Genomic DNA, 16048 nt, shown 5'->3' with positions numbered 1-16048 from the left:
AAGCTGCAGCGTTTCATAGCAGAAGACACAAGGCTTAATTACTGAGATGGATGGGGATAATAGCTGGTGGGGACAGCTATGGGATTCCTACTTACAATTCAACAAACCCAGGATCAGGCACAATAGGACAGGTTGCTTGGCTAGGATCTCAGAAAATAAGATTGCTTAAAAAAATATGACTTAGAGCCCGCCCAGTGTACATTTCTCCTAGATTGTAATGCTCAGAACACCACCACAATGGGTTAAGTCTCTTCTTTCCTTCTAAATACTAAATAAGGGTTAAACTCAGCATACCCTCCAGATGCTTAGAGGGGAATCTAGGCAAAAGAAGAAGAAGAAAAAGCTGCCTTATAAATCTTTAGAAATGTGAGGCCTCAAGTCTGAGCAAATAAGCACACTTTTCCTTGTTTTCCTAGGTGTTTATGGGGCTGGGATAGAGAGGGAAAGCAAAACACTCACCTCACGGTTTAGTTACAGCGACAAAGTCTGTTGGTATCCCATTCAGCAGCCTGGGAAGGCTGGGCTTGAAACCAGATAGCAAGACACTGTGGCCAAATATGTTTCTTGGAGATGGTTGTAGCTAGAGAGTAACCCATCATGAGCAGAAATGGGAAATCCTAGCTTCCTCACGGTCCTTTTATTTTACTACTTTGCTGATTGCTTCCGACTTCAAAGGGTGTGTGCACTTAAATGGCCTTTTATATTTGTTGTGTTCCCATCTCAGTATTTACCGTATTTTTGGCACCATAACTCTCACTTTTTTCCTCCTAGAAAGTAAGGGGAAATGTCTGTGCGTGTTATGGAGGGAATGCCTATGGGTGGCATGCCTACTTATTTTCCTGCTCTAAAAACTACGTGCGTGTTATGGTCGGGTGCATGTTATGGAGCGAAAAATACGGTAATTGCATCTCTGTTGTGTGTCTAGAAATTGAAGGAAGGATGTGTTCATATGCAGATTTTCCGTTTCAGGTGTTTAGGTTGTCTGTGGTCCTTTTTCTGTTTTTGAGTAAGTTTGGTGCCATTTGTGGTTGTTGTCTATTGAAGAAAAAAAAGCAAGTAATTAATTATTAGTATTTAATTATTAGTGTGCTTGGTGCTGCACAAATTGACAAGAGTTTCTGTCCCTAAGGAACTTATAGTCTAAAATTTGACCTAAAGGTAAGCAAGAGTGGAAGTGGAGGCAGGGGAACATAATAAAGAAATATATGTATATGAGTTACACCCTTGCTGTAGGTGGGCTGTGCGGCCTTCCAGGTGTTGCTGGACTCCAGATCCCATCAGCCCTAACCAGCATGGCCAATGGTCAGTGATGATGGGAGCTGTAGTTAAAAATACATCATGAGGGGCAAATGTTCCACACCCATGCTCTAGAGCATGGGGTCCAGGAGGCTGTGCCAAAGGCTTACTAGGCTGGGTTTTGAGGAGGGGTGTCAAGTAAAGTAGGAAGAGTGTTCTAGGAAGCAGCTCCAGGCATACAAGCCGCCAAGGAAGAAAATGTGAAGGTTTTTTGGTTGGTTGGTTGGTTTGAAGGACCAGGAGACTTTCACATTGTGGTGGGTGGTGGAGCTTCAGGAACCAAGTTCATGAGCAGGGAATGCAATTTTTACTCTCTCTTCTTAAAGGTTTCCTGAAATCTTAGTTTAAGCTACATGTGGGCCTTTGGGTCAAGTGAAAAATATTACACACACACACACACACACACACACACACACACAGATGCCGCTGGTGCTCTTAAGGTCTTCTCCTGCTGCCCATAAAGCCTCCTAAGGTGGTGAAGCTGGCTACCTTTTTCTCCTTTGAAAAGCACATGGAACCGAAGGAGGAAGTTAGAAGACTGACTCTCTTTCCCACTTCCTCTTTCATCTCTATGCACTTCCCAAAGCTCAGATTAATTCTACTGGAGGTGGCCAGGGTGGGTGCCAAGATTAAGGGGGAGGTTGTCAGCATTTAAAGACTCCTCTGGAGGCATTGGGCTCTACTAGCCTGTTGTACCAGTGGAAGCCAGTGCAAGGATTCCCGCTAGCACAATGCGAATTTTCACCTGTTCACTCCTGCTTCCACCCTGCACAATCCCCAAATCTGCTCTGGAGGGATGGGGGAACACCCAGACCAGATTTTGGGTAGTGCTGAAGGAAGGAGGAGGTTCCCTTGCACAAGGAAAACCTTTCCACTGATGCAACCTTTGCCATAGCACTAGGCTGAACACAACCCATCCAGCATGAATCATTTGCGTTGCTTTTTGTGTTATGCTTCGTCCTCATGAAGACATTCACTTGAGTGCTTTATTCATGCTTTAAAAAGAATTTTAAAAAGAATTGGCTAGGTTGCCACTACTTGAAGTAAGCATCACTTAGAGCTCAATCAGACTTTGGTGCCACATTTCTAGGTTTGCGCTTTAAAGCTCTCCCTGCAAAAACTTGCTCTTTACCTCTGAATCAGAGTAAATGGCATCTGCAGAAAACTTGATTTGCAATTAGTTCTGATTCTGCATTAAGGAGTGGGTTTTCTTGGGGAAAGTGATGGGGCATGGTGCTTAAAAGCATGGATGTGTGCCTAGAAAGTACAGGGCAAAAGCTAAGTGTGGATGAGCCCTTAGCTGCGGATGGAAAAAAGTGTTATATAAGAGCCTAGGAGAACCCCAAGCCCTAGCTGCTTTATACATTTAAAGCAGTACTCATACCACTTTAAACAGTCATGGAATCCTGGGAACTGTAATCCCCCCCCCCCCTAATTTTAATTGTTTTTCATGTTAATGTAAGAACAACATGTAAGTACAGTAACTTGTCCAGTGGTAGGTACATTCTTATTAAGTTTCATATGCAGTACACAAGGAATACAGTGGTACCTTGGAAGTCAAACAGAATCCGTTCCGGAAGTCTGTTTGACTTCCAAAACAGTTCGGAAACCAAGGCGTGGCTTCACGATTACAGCCAATCGGAAGCCATGGAAGTCACGACGGACGTTCGGGTTCCAAAGAACGTTTGCAAATCAGAACAATCACTTCTGGGTTTGCGGCGTTTGGGACCCAAAACGTTTGTCTTGCAAGTTGTTTGAGATCCAAGGTACAACTGTATGTTTATTTATGCATTATCAAGTATCCTCTCCATAGCGTTTCTTGTGTTGGGGCTATAATAAAGGTATCTTTTGTCTCATTTATAAAGGAAAAGAAAGGAAGCCAAATCTCACCAAAAGTGTCTGTCCTTTCAGTGCCTTTAATTACCCTCCTATGCCGAGTAAAGCATTCCAATAGCCACGTCCCAAATATTATTTAACCAGATTTCAATGGGGATTTGGGAACTGTAGTTTATTACAGGTGCTGGTTGTTTGTGCCATATATGATAATGTTTCCAGTGTGTTCTAGATGCCCCTGTTCCATAAAGTACCTAATATGTATATTGCATATGCGGTGGTCTTGAGTCAGAGAAGTGTTTTCTTTTGCTCTAGGCTCTAGAGATGTAAAAAGTATGCTGTTGTCACTCCCTTCAGCCATATAATTTTAAACATAGTTCCCAACTCCACCCAGCTTACAGACAGACTAGTAGTGCATTCTTGGTCTTATTTTTGGCAGACAAGGTTGTGTTGGTGGTCCATGGCTCACTGTGTCTTGGCAGGGCTGTGGTACGACTGCCTCCATTTGGTGCTGTGTGAGGCATATTCCCCGGAAAGAGTCATCTCACCTCTCTTAGCTACCATCATCATCAGTTAACGTCCATTGCCCTTTGAACAGACAGCATGCTATGACTTTCTAGTTGAGATTGCCCAGAGCTGGAAACTAGGTATATCCAGGGGTTCCCTCCCCAGCAATTTGAGGTCATTGGTGGGGGAGAGCTGGGACGGTGATCTCTGGCTCCTCTCCCTCCAGCATCTGGTTTGCATTGTGTACGCCTGGCCCCTGGAGCCAAGGGCATCTGCCATAAAGCTAAAATTAGCACAGGATGTTGATCTAGTTAGCTGGATTTGGTAACTCCAAGCTCCTGGGCTGGCTCCAGAGATGAGTCAGTTCTCCTCCTCAACCCTGCTGCTCAGACCTCTGTGCACATTTGATCAGATGCTGGTCCTGCGCAGCAAGGCTCTTTGGGACCACTTTTCTTTGCTCTGGTTTCTGCATCGGTTGGTAGTGCTAAAGGAAAGTCTTGCTTCTTCCCCACATCTCAGGGGTTTCCAAACTGTGGTCCATGAATCACTAGTTGTCTGTGAGCTTCATTCAGGTGGTATGTTGATTTTTGGCTGAAGATGGGAAGTGATACATGTATTCCATGAAATAGCCATAGGTATTTTTCATTTCATTTTCACCTTTTTTTCCTTCTATGGGATTGTATTACAGTTTGAGATGGAATCTAGCACAGCATCTAGCACAGCACATTACAATTGCTACAATAGGTAGTGAAATCGTTAAGTGGCCCTTTAGGGCTCTTAGCAATTGTCAAGTGGTCCATCAAGGAAGAAATTTTGGGAAACACTGCTCCATCTTTCTTGCTGCTCTGTTTCACTTTGTCTGAGGAACAGCCTCTTTTCAGCATTTAGGGCTGTGCAGCAGAATAAGTCTCTTTTTGTCTCTGTTGCACTTGTCAGCACATGTCTCTCCGGCTATTGGCAAAGCCACGGTGTCGGGCAAGGTTTTTTCAAGTCTTGCACAGTTGAGTTGGGTGTGGGTGGGTGTCCTTGCCTAGTGAATCATTTCAATGTGTCCACTCATCATTGCCTCCCATTCTGAAATAGTGGAGGAATAGCAAGAGCAGGCAGACCTAGAGCACCGGATATTTGAGTTGGTAGGATTATACCTACAGGCTCAAATGTTCATAGCATTATAAAAACCAATATCCTTATTTGTAGGACCTTCCACCCCCCTCTGTACTTCTTTTTTCAAACCATTGGTCCATGTTCTCTCTTACACATCTGCTCCAACCCCCTATGCTGTTTAGTGTGGCCATTAAGGGAGCTGAGATCTAGGACTTAAGTAGCTGGGAATCTGATTTCACAGATCCATATTGCAAAATCCAGGATACTTAATTTGAGTCATTTTAAAATTACTGACCATTATGCACTCCGTGTAAATTGCATTTGGGGGTTGAGTCCATCTGAACAATGATATCCATGTCTCTGAGAGATGGAATGCACTAACGTGGTTGCTGCTGAGTTGATTCCATAGAATGAAGGGGAAAGTAGCAATATATGATGGAAATATAATCAACTAGGGGCATGTCTTATGAAAACTCCTTGGTATGAATGAGAACTCAGGAACCACAATAATGCTTGATTATCTTTTATTGCATAAGCTATAGTTGCTTATAAGTTGAAAGCTTTTGAACCCAAAGTAATCCCCCCCACCCATTTTTCTCTAATGTGGACTTGCATATCTATTGAGAAGATGCCAGATTTCTGTGCTTAATATCAGATAAGCTAGTGGGCCTTGTAGTTTTAAAACACCTTGCTTCAGGGAGCACCCTTGCTAGCCAAAGCTGGATGTAGGAAGCAGAGGAAGTTGGAAGGGTTTTAAAAACAGCAGTGTAACTTCAGCTGAAGCAGCTTGAACCAGCATCCACCTACTGCCATGATCACCTGAAAGGTGCCAAATACATCTTTAGGCTTTGATCTGCTGTCCAGTTAAGTTTCATAATGGAGAAGGGCAGTTTAATTGCAAAATGGAAAAGGGGGTTAAAAACTATGTGGTAGTACAGTGAGGATAAATTTATCTTTTAATTTACAGGAGTGAGCAGCTGGAACTAAAACTGCCTCCACAGGAAAAAGGAGGGAGAGAAAGACCTAACAGCAGCAGGAAAAAAAAGTATATTGAGTTTGTCATTATTCCAAGTAGCAAGTTATGATTTACAGCCTTGACAGATAAATTACTTACTTACTTAAAATTAAAAAGTAGCAAATGCTGAGTGTTCATTTTCGAAATTCAGACTTCACACAAACACACACACACACACACAAACTCTTAAGAAAAAAAATGCATAGTAAGGGAGAGGCCTGTTGACTACGATAGAACTGGAAAAGCAAATCTATAATTTGAACTTGCTTCACTAAAAGACGTGCCAGAGAGGGAAAGGATCCTTCACTGCTTTGCTGGGTACAGCTTCACAAGCCATATTGGGTTGTTTGGCTGTTCTGGATGAAGTTGCACTCCCTTTGATGGATCAGTTGTGCATTTGGGGAGTGCTCCTGGAACCATCTCTGTCACTAAAAACTCCAAGTGACCTCTGTGGCAAAGAGCACCTATGACCAGCTTTGGTTGGTATTACAGCTTGCTCTTTCCTGGATAAGGTAGCTTGGCCACTGCTGGTCATGCGTTGGTATCCGCACGCCTAGGTTTCTGTAATGTGCTATATCTGTGGCTGTCCTAGCAGCCAGCACAGAAACTGCAGCTAAGTGCAGGATCCAGCAGCTGTAGTGCTAAATGGGGCACCCAGGTATGTACATACTTCACTTGTGCTGAAGGAACTGCACTGGCTGCCTAGTGGCTACCGGACAACACTCAAAAGTGTTGTTGCGGACATATAGAAAATTCTGAACAAGTTGGCTCCAGGATGCTTGGCAGACTGCTTTCCCCTATATAATCCTAGTCAATCCCTACAGTCATACAATCATAGCTTCAGAGGAGGTCCTTTCAAACTCTGCTTACAGCACTGCCAGTTCTCAAGGCTAGGTGCTTTTTCCTTCACCCGCTGCAGCTCCAGAACTCCTGCGCCTTCTTCCTAGCTCATCTCTGTGCATGCATGAAATAATCATTCATTCCTGGGCTGGGCTGATTTGCTGGCCGCACGGAAGAGAGCATCGCACTGGGAGCATGGAGTGTTCATGGGATTATTTATTGGCTGTTGGAGTGGCTTCATAGCTTAGCACTTGCGGAGACTGAAGGAGATTCTGGGGCCTTCCTTAAAGAGACAGATTTCCAAGCTTATTATCTCGGTGGATCCTCCTGACCTTAAAAAGTATGAAATTCTGGCTGAGGCTCCAGCTGACTAACTCTCCTCCCAGAATGCACTTGGGGCATCCTGTGTATGGCAGTATTGTTTTAGCAGCGGGAACCATGTTACTTTCCAGCAGCCAAACTGTTATTCAGCGGCTACAATAACCTTGGCAGATGTTGTTGTGGTTGCCGCGGAAACGTTTCCTTTTTGTCATAGCCCACGTGAAATTTATTGTTTTATTTAGGTCCTGACAAGCAGGTTGCAGTAGGGAAGGCCAGAGTGTCACCTCGTGAGGAGGGGACGTGTACTCAGAGCAGCCCAACCTCTTGTGTCTCCCACAAGCACTGGCTGTGGCCAGCTTTATGCTGTCTAGTAGTGTACCGGCCCCGTCCTCGCTCTCCTCAGAAAATACGAAATTCCTGACTAAACCATCCATTAATTCTGCAACCACAAATCCTCAGTATTTGAATGGCAAAGCCATGCCTATATTCACATGCTTTATTTAGCTGGCAGACCTTACGTACACAGTTGTATAATTTTATGGTTTGAATTTTTCCGTTTTATGTTCTGCTTTATTTCCTTTTTTGTCAGAGACGGGAGAGAATTGGCAGAAAGCTGTAGGACACACAGGAACAGTTAAGAGCTGGGAAGAAGCAATAGGCTGAGCGGGAAAAGGGAGCTTGTGGGCCTGTCTCCCCAAGTCATCTTTCCTCATCCCCCTCTCCTCCTAGTGTAAATCAGTCTTTCAAAGTGTGCCCAGAGCTGTTACAGTAACTCTTGGTATATGTCGGTGTTGCTGTTGCAAGTGCCTCCAGGATAAACTACCTAGGCTGTGGCAAAAAACACACACAGCCATCCCAGACTCATAAAAAACCCAGAGCACTTTTTAAAGCAGAACTGTCTTTCAAGGCCTTCCGCCCTGCACAAGGCAGGGCAGCTGTGGCTGAACAAGGGCAGTCCCAGAGTCGGTGTCTCACAGCAGTCTAAATGGCTGGGGCAGTCCAGAGTCTCAACAGAGGGGCAACATTAGAGGAAAGGTCCAGTGACTAAACTAGGTGGCAGGGCGGCAAAAGTCAGGGAATCCTAGAATCGTAGAATTGGAAGAGACCCTGAGGGTCATCTGGTTCAACCTCCTGCAATGCAGGAATCTCAGCTAGATCATATGTGACAGATCTAACCTCTTTTTTAAAAGGAAGGAGAGTCCGCCACCTCTCATGGGAGTCTGCCAGAAAGTTTTTCCTGATCTCCTTTCAAAAGCATTGGTTCGGGTCCCACCCTCCAGAGCGGATGAAAACCCAAGCTTCCTCCATTCTGGTACAGAGATGTTGTTCGTGCAACCATATGTTACTGGGGCAAAGATGTTGTGCCTGAACAGAAGGCTTTTAAACTCGAACCTTCACATTGCTTGCAGGTTTGGTCTACTCTTGAGGAGTGGCTTACTCACCGGTATTTATTTACTCTCAAAAAGCCTTTGTTCCTCAGATGGGCACTTTGGCATTTGGCGGTCAACTGAGCCTGCCCCTTTAGGGCTCAATGGCAGTTTGGCATCTGCCTGATTCCAAGATAGGACTACCTTTGCCACGGGAAGGAGGTTAGATCGCCATTTTTCCTGAGGACCCGGGACCCTCCTAGTCTCCCTCACAGTCCCTTCTCACAGAGTATTTTACTCTGGGGAGCCCCAAAGAGAATTCCACTAGCAGGGGCACCTTTGAGACCGTGATCCCCGTTACTGGCATTTGACATGAGAAATTTGAGCTGCATATCCGCCATATACAGTTCCCCTATAAGGGGAAAGGTGAGGATGTTAGAAAGTTCATTTTTCTTAGACCCGTGTCTTGTCAAGTCGCATCACCTTCTACCTGTATTCTTTGGCACTAGAGGGAGCTAGTTGCTTCCTTTGGACTGAGATTTTTGGCCCACCCATCTCAAAGTTGGCAGTGCCATGGCACAAGTAATGGGGGAAATTGCTCCTGGTGCCCTCATGTAGCAAGGATGAGGAACCTAGGACCCAATGCTTCCCTCCAGGACTTTCTATCTGGCCCTCAGAATTATCCCCAGGCCACACCCCTCTCTGGCGAGCTGCACATATCCTAAGTGCTTCCAGCTGACCAGAATGTGTCCTTTCTCTCTGATAATGCCTTTTGCTTACCCGGATGGGGGATAGAGAGGTGAGTGTGGAGAAACTAACCTCCAGTACAAAGGTAGACATCTATATTTGTTGCTCTGCCTACTTTTTGCCCAGTGCTTTAGCTGGGAAAAGTTCATCTGCCATCTCCCTGTCCTGCAGAAAGGACTATCTGTTCACATGGCTTTAGCGGTCATTTACTGAAGCAAGGCATGATGACAGTATGTTTCTGTTCTCCAAGTGATAAGTGTATCATTTCCTAAAAACTATCCCTGCAAAGGAGGCAGGGGGGCCAACTGGAATAAAACATTTTGGGGGCCCAGGTGAGCCCCACCCGGCATAACTGATTGACACGGTGCACGCACACCATCTGAATGGGAGTGCCCATCAACTTTGGAGGCGGGCCTCCAGCCCCCTCAAACATTTTATTGCAAGGGCCGAAGCCCCTATGGACCCTAGGAGTTGGCTCCTATGAAAGAAGGTGTGGGGTGGGAAAATCAACGCAAGTCACTCTCAGTTTCTTGGGCCTGCACAGATTTCGCCCTGATTTGGTCTCTTCTGAGCTGGCTGCTGAATCTGTCTGTCTAAACCTTTTTTTTACACAAATACTCCATGCCTTTCAGTGCTCTTTCCTACAAGACAAGTTCAGCTTTCAAAAAGCTGCCCTCAGTGCCCCACATTATTTGGGAAGTGCAAGAGACTGTGAAGGGCTGTTTCTGTGTGTTTATTGCCTATATAGACCACCTTTTCTCCCAAGGAGCTCATGGCTCTCCTCCTCCCCATTTCATCCTCACAGCACCCCTGTGTGGTAGGTTAAGCTGAGAGATGGTGATTGGACCCAGGTCACCTAGAGAGCTTCATGGCTGAGTGGGGATCCGAACCCTGGTCTCCCAGGTCATAGTCCAACACTCTAAAAATTACACCACACTGGCAGTGCTAGGGCTGGCAGGCACAGAATGAGAAGGAGTTCTTGTGTCTTTAAATAAGTTGAGTATGTGGGAGAAACTGCAAGTGCTAGCAATGACTTTCTCCATCCCACCCTCTTCACCTGTGATTCCAGCATACCCTCAAATTTCTCGGGAGTCGCATACCATACCCCCATATCCTCCATCATTTCTCCAATGAAAATAGGGATGTCCTAAGAAAAGTGGAGGGACGCGGGTGGTGCTGTGGGTTAAACCACAGAGCCTAGGACTTGCCAGTCAGAAGGTTGGCGGTTCGAATCCCCGCGACGGAGTGAGCTCCCGTTGCTCGGTCCCTGCTCCTGCCAACCTAGCAGTACAAAAGCACCTCAAAGTGCAAGTAGATAAATAGGTACCGCTCCGGCGGGAAGGTAAACAACGTTTCCGTGCGCTGGCTCTGGTTCGCCAGAAGCGGCTTAGTCATGCTGGCCACATGACCCAGAAGCTGTACGCCAGCTCCCTCGGCCAATAAAGCAAGGTGAGCGCTGCAACCCCAGAGTCGGTCACAACTGGACATAGTGGAGAATAGGGACACTTGGAGGGTCTGTTCCAGGGCCCTGTCCTGTTCTCCCTGTGCTGCTGATGAATATCATGAAAACTAGCATCAGGAGAGAAGGGGTTTGAGGCAGTGAAGGAGCAAACCTGGGGATCAGAGAAAGATCTGGAAAAACTGTGTCTGAGAAATGCAGCCAAAGAGGGAAGGGTGGAGAGGAGGGAAAGTGGGGATTTGCGAGGGCCTTAAAAAATGGCTCTTAAGAGTCAGAGTGGGCCCTTCCTGTCCTTAATCCCTTAACAGTGGTAATTGCAATTAGCCCTATTAGCACTAATGGGTCTGAGTACAGGGCTTTTCTCTCCATGCCCAGCAGAGAGAGTGGAGTGCTCTTGAGCATTGCAAAGTAAGGCAGAGGGATCTGCCTGAGCATGAATTAATGATTCTCATGGGAGGTTCCTGCCTGCAGGGTGGTAAATAGCAGATGGACCAAGTGCGGGAATGAAACTGGAAAAAATCTTGACAGCAGAAAGTGTTGGCTCTTGGTTTAAGGAAGAAGAGAGGGGCTTGGATTGCAAGAGAGGGAAACTGAGGCATAGGAAGGAGTATTGATGCAACAGGTTAGCAAACATAAATATCTGCATTGCAACTAGCAGTGCTCACTCTAGATCAGGTATAAAGCACCTTCCTTTGTTAAGTCTTCTGTTCCAGGCACAACATTTTTCCACCACTAATGTCCCGTTGCTGGAACACCTTTGCACTAGTTAAATACAGAGTCTAAAATTATTCATTGCTTGTTCTGCTCTATGCTTGTAGGTTAGGTAAGTATTATTATCCTCATACTGCAGACCAGATATTTGAATCGAAGGATTTCCTGGTTCACAGCCTCATTGCTACTAGAAAGTCTAGAGTTTGGTACTTGGGATATATTTTCCCTTGAAGCCTTTGGCAAAAACCTATTATTAGCAAAAACAATTTTGTACACCAAAAACCTTGCTGTAACTAAGCCTAAGTATGTATATCTGAAATAATTGAAACAAAATAAAAATAATCCTTCCAGTAGCACCTTAGAGACCAACTAAATTTGTTATTGTTATGAGCTTTTGTGTGCATGCACCCTTCTTCAGACCTAAAGAAGTGTGCATGCACACGAAAGCTCATACCAATAACAAACTTAGTTGGTCTCTAGGTGGAAGGATTTTTTTTATTTTGTTCGACTACGGCAGACCATCATGGCTGCCTACCTGTAACTTGAAATAATTGTTTAGTCTTTCCCTGTTTCTGTTCTACTTCAGTGTCTCCCTTGTGTTGATACATAGATTTTAAGTCCCTTAGGGCTAGGTGCTGTTCCCTTGCAGTTTGTAAAGTGTTGTGTGCATGAAAGGTGTCTTCTTGTTGTTGCTGTTTACAAACTGGCTACATTTGAATGAATTTGCTTAAGTTACATAGTGAACCCAGCTTGGGCAATTTTAGAATATCTCTGACTATTGGGCGCTGCATCTACTCCTCTCTCCCTTTCTTTGAACTACGTAGCAGAAGTTGCCCATGTATTTAAAATCCAGAAATAATCCAGAAAACTATATAACATTAATTAAATGTGTGCACCTAGATGAACTTGGGTAAATGCACACCAGAGAGAGCTTTTGCTTGGTTCTGCACCACCCTTCTCCTAAAGTGTGTGGCAGATTCTGAAAGAACTTCAAAATGGCTTGTTTGGCTCATGAAAGAAAGATTTGAGAAGGGTTACAATGACGGGAAAGCATAAGAATCATACATAGCTTAGGCAAGGCTAAATCGTCGTTAAAGCTTTTAAGTAATCTCAGGGGTCTCCACTAAAACTCAGTTTTTATTTTTGCACAACTCATTGATCTGGTGAACTCACTGCCATGGGATTTGGTGAAGGCCTGCAGCATAAATGGGCTTTTTTTTAAAAAAAGGGTTCTAACTATATTTAATGAAGGCTAAAGGTATCAGGGAAGGTAGCTTTCTGCTCAGGTCCTCTTTAAACACGAAGTTGCTGGAAGCTGTGATTGATGAACTGGAACATAATTATTGAGCATCTCTCCTGAAGCATCCCAAATAGGCTACTGTTGGCGACGACAAGCTGCGGGGCTTAGATGGATTGTTACTCCGATCCACTAAGGCTGGACCTTAATTGATACTTTCCGAGTGTTGCTTTCAGCTTCCCAAACTCCCCTTGATGAAGTGAGCCTCCGCAGTGTGCCAGCCTGGCTGGCTCCCTTCAGATCCCCCACCCTTGCACTTGCTTGCCAGGATCGCATCCCTGTGAAATGTGTGGAGCTCCCAGCAATAACGCACGAAACCTTGGCACGGTGACTCTTCTCCTTTAAATATTAATGGGGCTGGCACCATCTGCGGCAAAAGGGTATAAATTTGCCTAACTGTTTCTCTCCACACTGCCTTCTTGTTTGGATGGTCTTGCTACCACCAGCATCCCACCATTGCCTCGCCTCTGGGCAGCTCTGGTGGAGTCCTCCTCCCCTCCTTCTCCCCCCCGTCTCCCCTCCCTGTGGGTCTGTGGCTATGGGCTTGCTCTGGGGTAAGAGGTGCAGCAAGTGCCCCGCCAACTGCTCCCCTACTTCAGGTAACGGGGGACTGTCCCTTTAAGAGGCTGCATCATGCAAGCATGTCAGGATTTAAAAGGGCTGCTGTGCAAGGTGTTTATGCACTTGGGCTGTAGACCGCCCTCCTCATCCACTTCTCTGCTCCAGCCAGGATCCCAACTGAATCGGGAGCAGACTGTGCTGCTCCTCTAGGGGTTAAACCTGCCGGTGGTACTTCTCCCTTCCTCCCTCCCTCCCTCTCTCAGAGGCTGTGCAGCTGGAATCTCGCCTGCTCTGTGGCTGGGTGTGCTGTGGCGAAATTCCCAGTCGCTGCTCTGGAAACCAATTGTGCCAGAGAAGAATGTGCCGGCTCAGCTAATCAGCCAGGAGAGTGTGAGAGGAAGAAGAAGAAGAAGGAGAGAGAGAGAGAGAGAGAGAGAGAGGACCTGTGCCCAAAATATCGGTCTCTACCGCTCTGCCTAACAAGATCTCCTTGACTCTCCCCTGTTCTTTGCAGGCGTAAAGTGGAGCAAGGACAGCAGCATGTCCGACAGCAAGGAATGGGCCACGCTCAGCCCAGAGGAGTTCACCCAGCTGCAGAAGTACATCGACTGTGAGTCTTTTCCCTTTTCCCATCTATCTCTCTGGGCTGGCCCCACTGGGCTGGGACCTATTGGGGAATGACTGTGACAACAGGAAAGGTTGAAAGGGACTCCCCATCCTAAAGCATCAAGGAGTCATGTGGGACATGGACATGCCAAAATCTGGGTTTGCTTTGATGGAGCTGGGGTGGTGGCAGGGGGGAGAGAAGGGGGGAAGGTGGAAGGAACCGTCTCTCTATGCCAATCTGGAGGGGGCTGAGTGTAACTGAAAGGTCTGTTCACTCTGTAGCTGTCCCCGTAATATCATCTTGGAATGTCAGAGTCAGAAATCCTGATTTGGCGGCTACAGAAAAATCTCAGAGAAAACAGTATGGCTTGTGAGAGTTTAGCTGGGGGGACGGCTTGCAGCTTGTGGGAGTACCTTGGCTTGAAAAGAGCAAGGTAGTTTTAGATCCGCATTGAAATTATTGGCCTACCCACCCACCCCAAACAGTGCTGGGCAAACGTGGAAGTTGAATGCCAAAATTCCTAATGCCCTGGGTTCACAAGCGTTGAAAGCCAGGAGATATTTGGGCCAGAACTGCTGCCTTTTTGCAGCCCACTGGTAACCCACGTTCCTTTCCAATGCAGGGCAGAGTCCTACAACCCCTGGGCACGGCATGTATCATGTTTCCTACACTGTATAATTTCCCTCTGTTCAATCTGTTTTCTTTGCCCTACAGACAGCAGCAAGAAGGTGCAGGACGTGCTGCAGGAATTTTATGGAGACGGTAAATTGTCTGAGCACCTTCAAGGAGATGTGAGTACACTCTTCTTCCCCTGCACCCGTTAATCTCTTGCCTTGCAAAATTTGTACATTTTTTTTTTGGGGGGGGGGGGAGGGAATCACTCATTCCAAGAAAAGAATTTACCCCCAAAGTTCATGTAGGCAGGGTGACCTTGCAAAGCAGTATGCCATCCCTTTGAACCTCTCTTGTCCCAGCTGAGGCATACCGGGGGGTTGGCAAAACCAGCCCCCACCAGGATGCAGACACAGGAGGGGCGCAAAATTCACCTATCTATGGAGTATAGGATGCATATGTGTGTGGCAATACCACTGTCGTAGCGAGATCAAACATGGGAGAATCTTCGTCCTTTTCACACCATGACACAAAGTCAATTTTTTTCCGGGAGGTGGGACGATAGAGCTCCTTGCTAGGGATGCTAATTTTTAACCTGTTCTTACAGATAGGATGTTGATCCTAAAGTTCCATAGAGATTCACTGTCCTGTCATTTAAGACCACTAGATCTAATCCTGCCATCTGGATTAGCAGAGAGCAAATATTTGCTACTTTGTATACAATAACCTTTTAGGTACTTGTGCTATCATGATGTCCCGCATCTTTGGACTAAACTTAGCTCATTCCTTCAGCCTTTCCTCATAGGACTTGTTTTCCATACAGTTGACCACCTTTGCTACCCTTATCTGAACTTGCTCCAATTTGTCTACATTCTTCTTAGAAAAGAATTGGACACAGTACTCCAAGCAAAACAAAAAATGAAAACAAATTCCTTCTTGTGACTTGGAAACAACGGTTCTGTCAATGCAGCCCAGAGTCACATTAGCCTATTTTGCAGCTGCCTCACGTCGCTGCCTCATGTCCAGCTCATGTCTGACTATAAACTCAAGATCTCTTTCGCATGTACTGCTGTTGAGGCACCCCTCACCCTGTACTTGTAGTTTGTTCCCTATTTGCATTCCTATTTACATTTGCATTTAGTTTGTTTCCTGTTTGCATTTGTTCCTGTTTAATTTGTCAGTGTCATCCCAGTTTTCTCTTCTCTCAAGGTCCCTTTGAATTTTATTTGTATCTTCTGAGATGTTAACTGTCCCTTTCAGTTTTGTATCATCCTCATAATTGATAAAGAGTCCCTCCACTGTGTCGCTGATGAAAAATGTTGAAGCGTGTCAGGCTTGGATTCCTGCTGCATCCCACTTGTGGTATCCCTCCAGTTTGGTGAGGAACCATGGATGAGCATGGTTTTCCAAACAGTTGTGGATCCACCTGGCAGTATTACCACCTAACTCACATTTAACCAGTTTGCTCACCAAAATATAAGGAGGGACTTTGTCAAATGCTTTACCGAAATCAAGATTCATTCCATCCACAGCATTTACACAATCTGCTGAGTCTCTACTTCTGCCTTCCTTCCAAGGCTCCCCTGTGGATTATCATGAACCTGCCCTATGCATCGCAAGTCTTCCCTGTTGCTTGACCATTGTCTCTTACTCGGCCTATGTGATGACTTCTCCCCTTCCTGTGTCTGCTAATCCAATAACTGCCATGCAGTGGAGCGAATGGAGAGGAGATTATTTTATTTTATTTTTATAATGTTTATTAAATTTTCTG

General features: G+C 45.7%; 1 protein-coding gene across 5 annotated transcripts in view; it reads left to right on the top strand.

Moving 5' to 3' along the window:
• The window catches only part of DGKA (diacylglycerol kinase alpha), a 75957-nt gene that overhangs the window by 40818 nt on the left and 19091 nt on the right, over nt 1-16048 (top strand). For all 5 annotated transcript variants that reach the window (XM_083427452.1, XM_083427454.1, XM_083427453.1 and 2 more), the window contains 2 exons: nt 13573-13668; nt 14380-14456. In XM_083427452.1, coding sequence (XP_083283578.1) covers nt 13573-13668; nt 14380-14456 — 173 coding nt within the window. The remainder of the gene's footprint in view (nt 1-13572; nt 13669-14379; nt 14457-16048) is intronic.

Source organism: Podarcis tiliguerta, assembly GCF_965153285.1.
Source record: "Podarcis tiliguerta genome assembly, chromosome: 2".
NCBI classification, from domain to species: domain Eukaryota; kingdom Metazoa; phylum Chordata; class Lepidosauria; order Squamata; family Lacertidae; genus Podarcis; species Podarcis tiliguerta.
The sequence above is the reverse complement of the archived record's forward strand: the minus strand, read 5'-3'. Positions and strand labels throughout refer to the sequence as shown.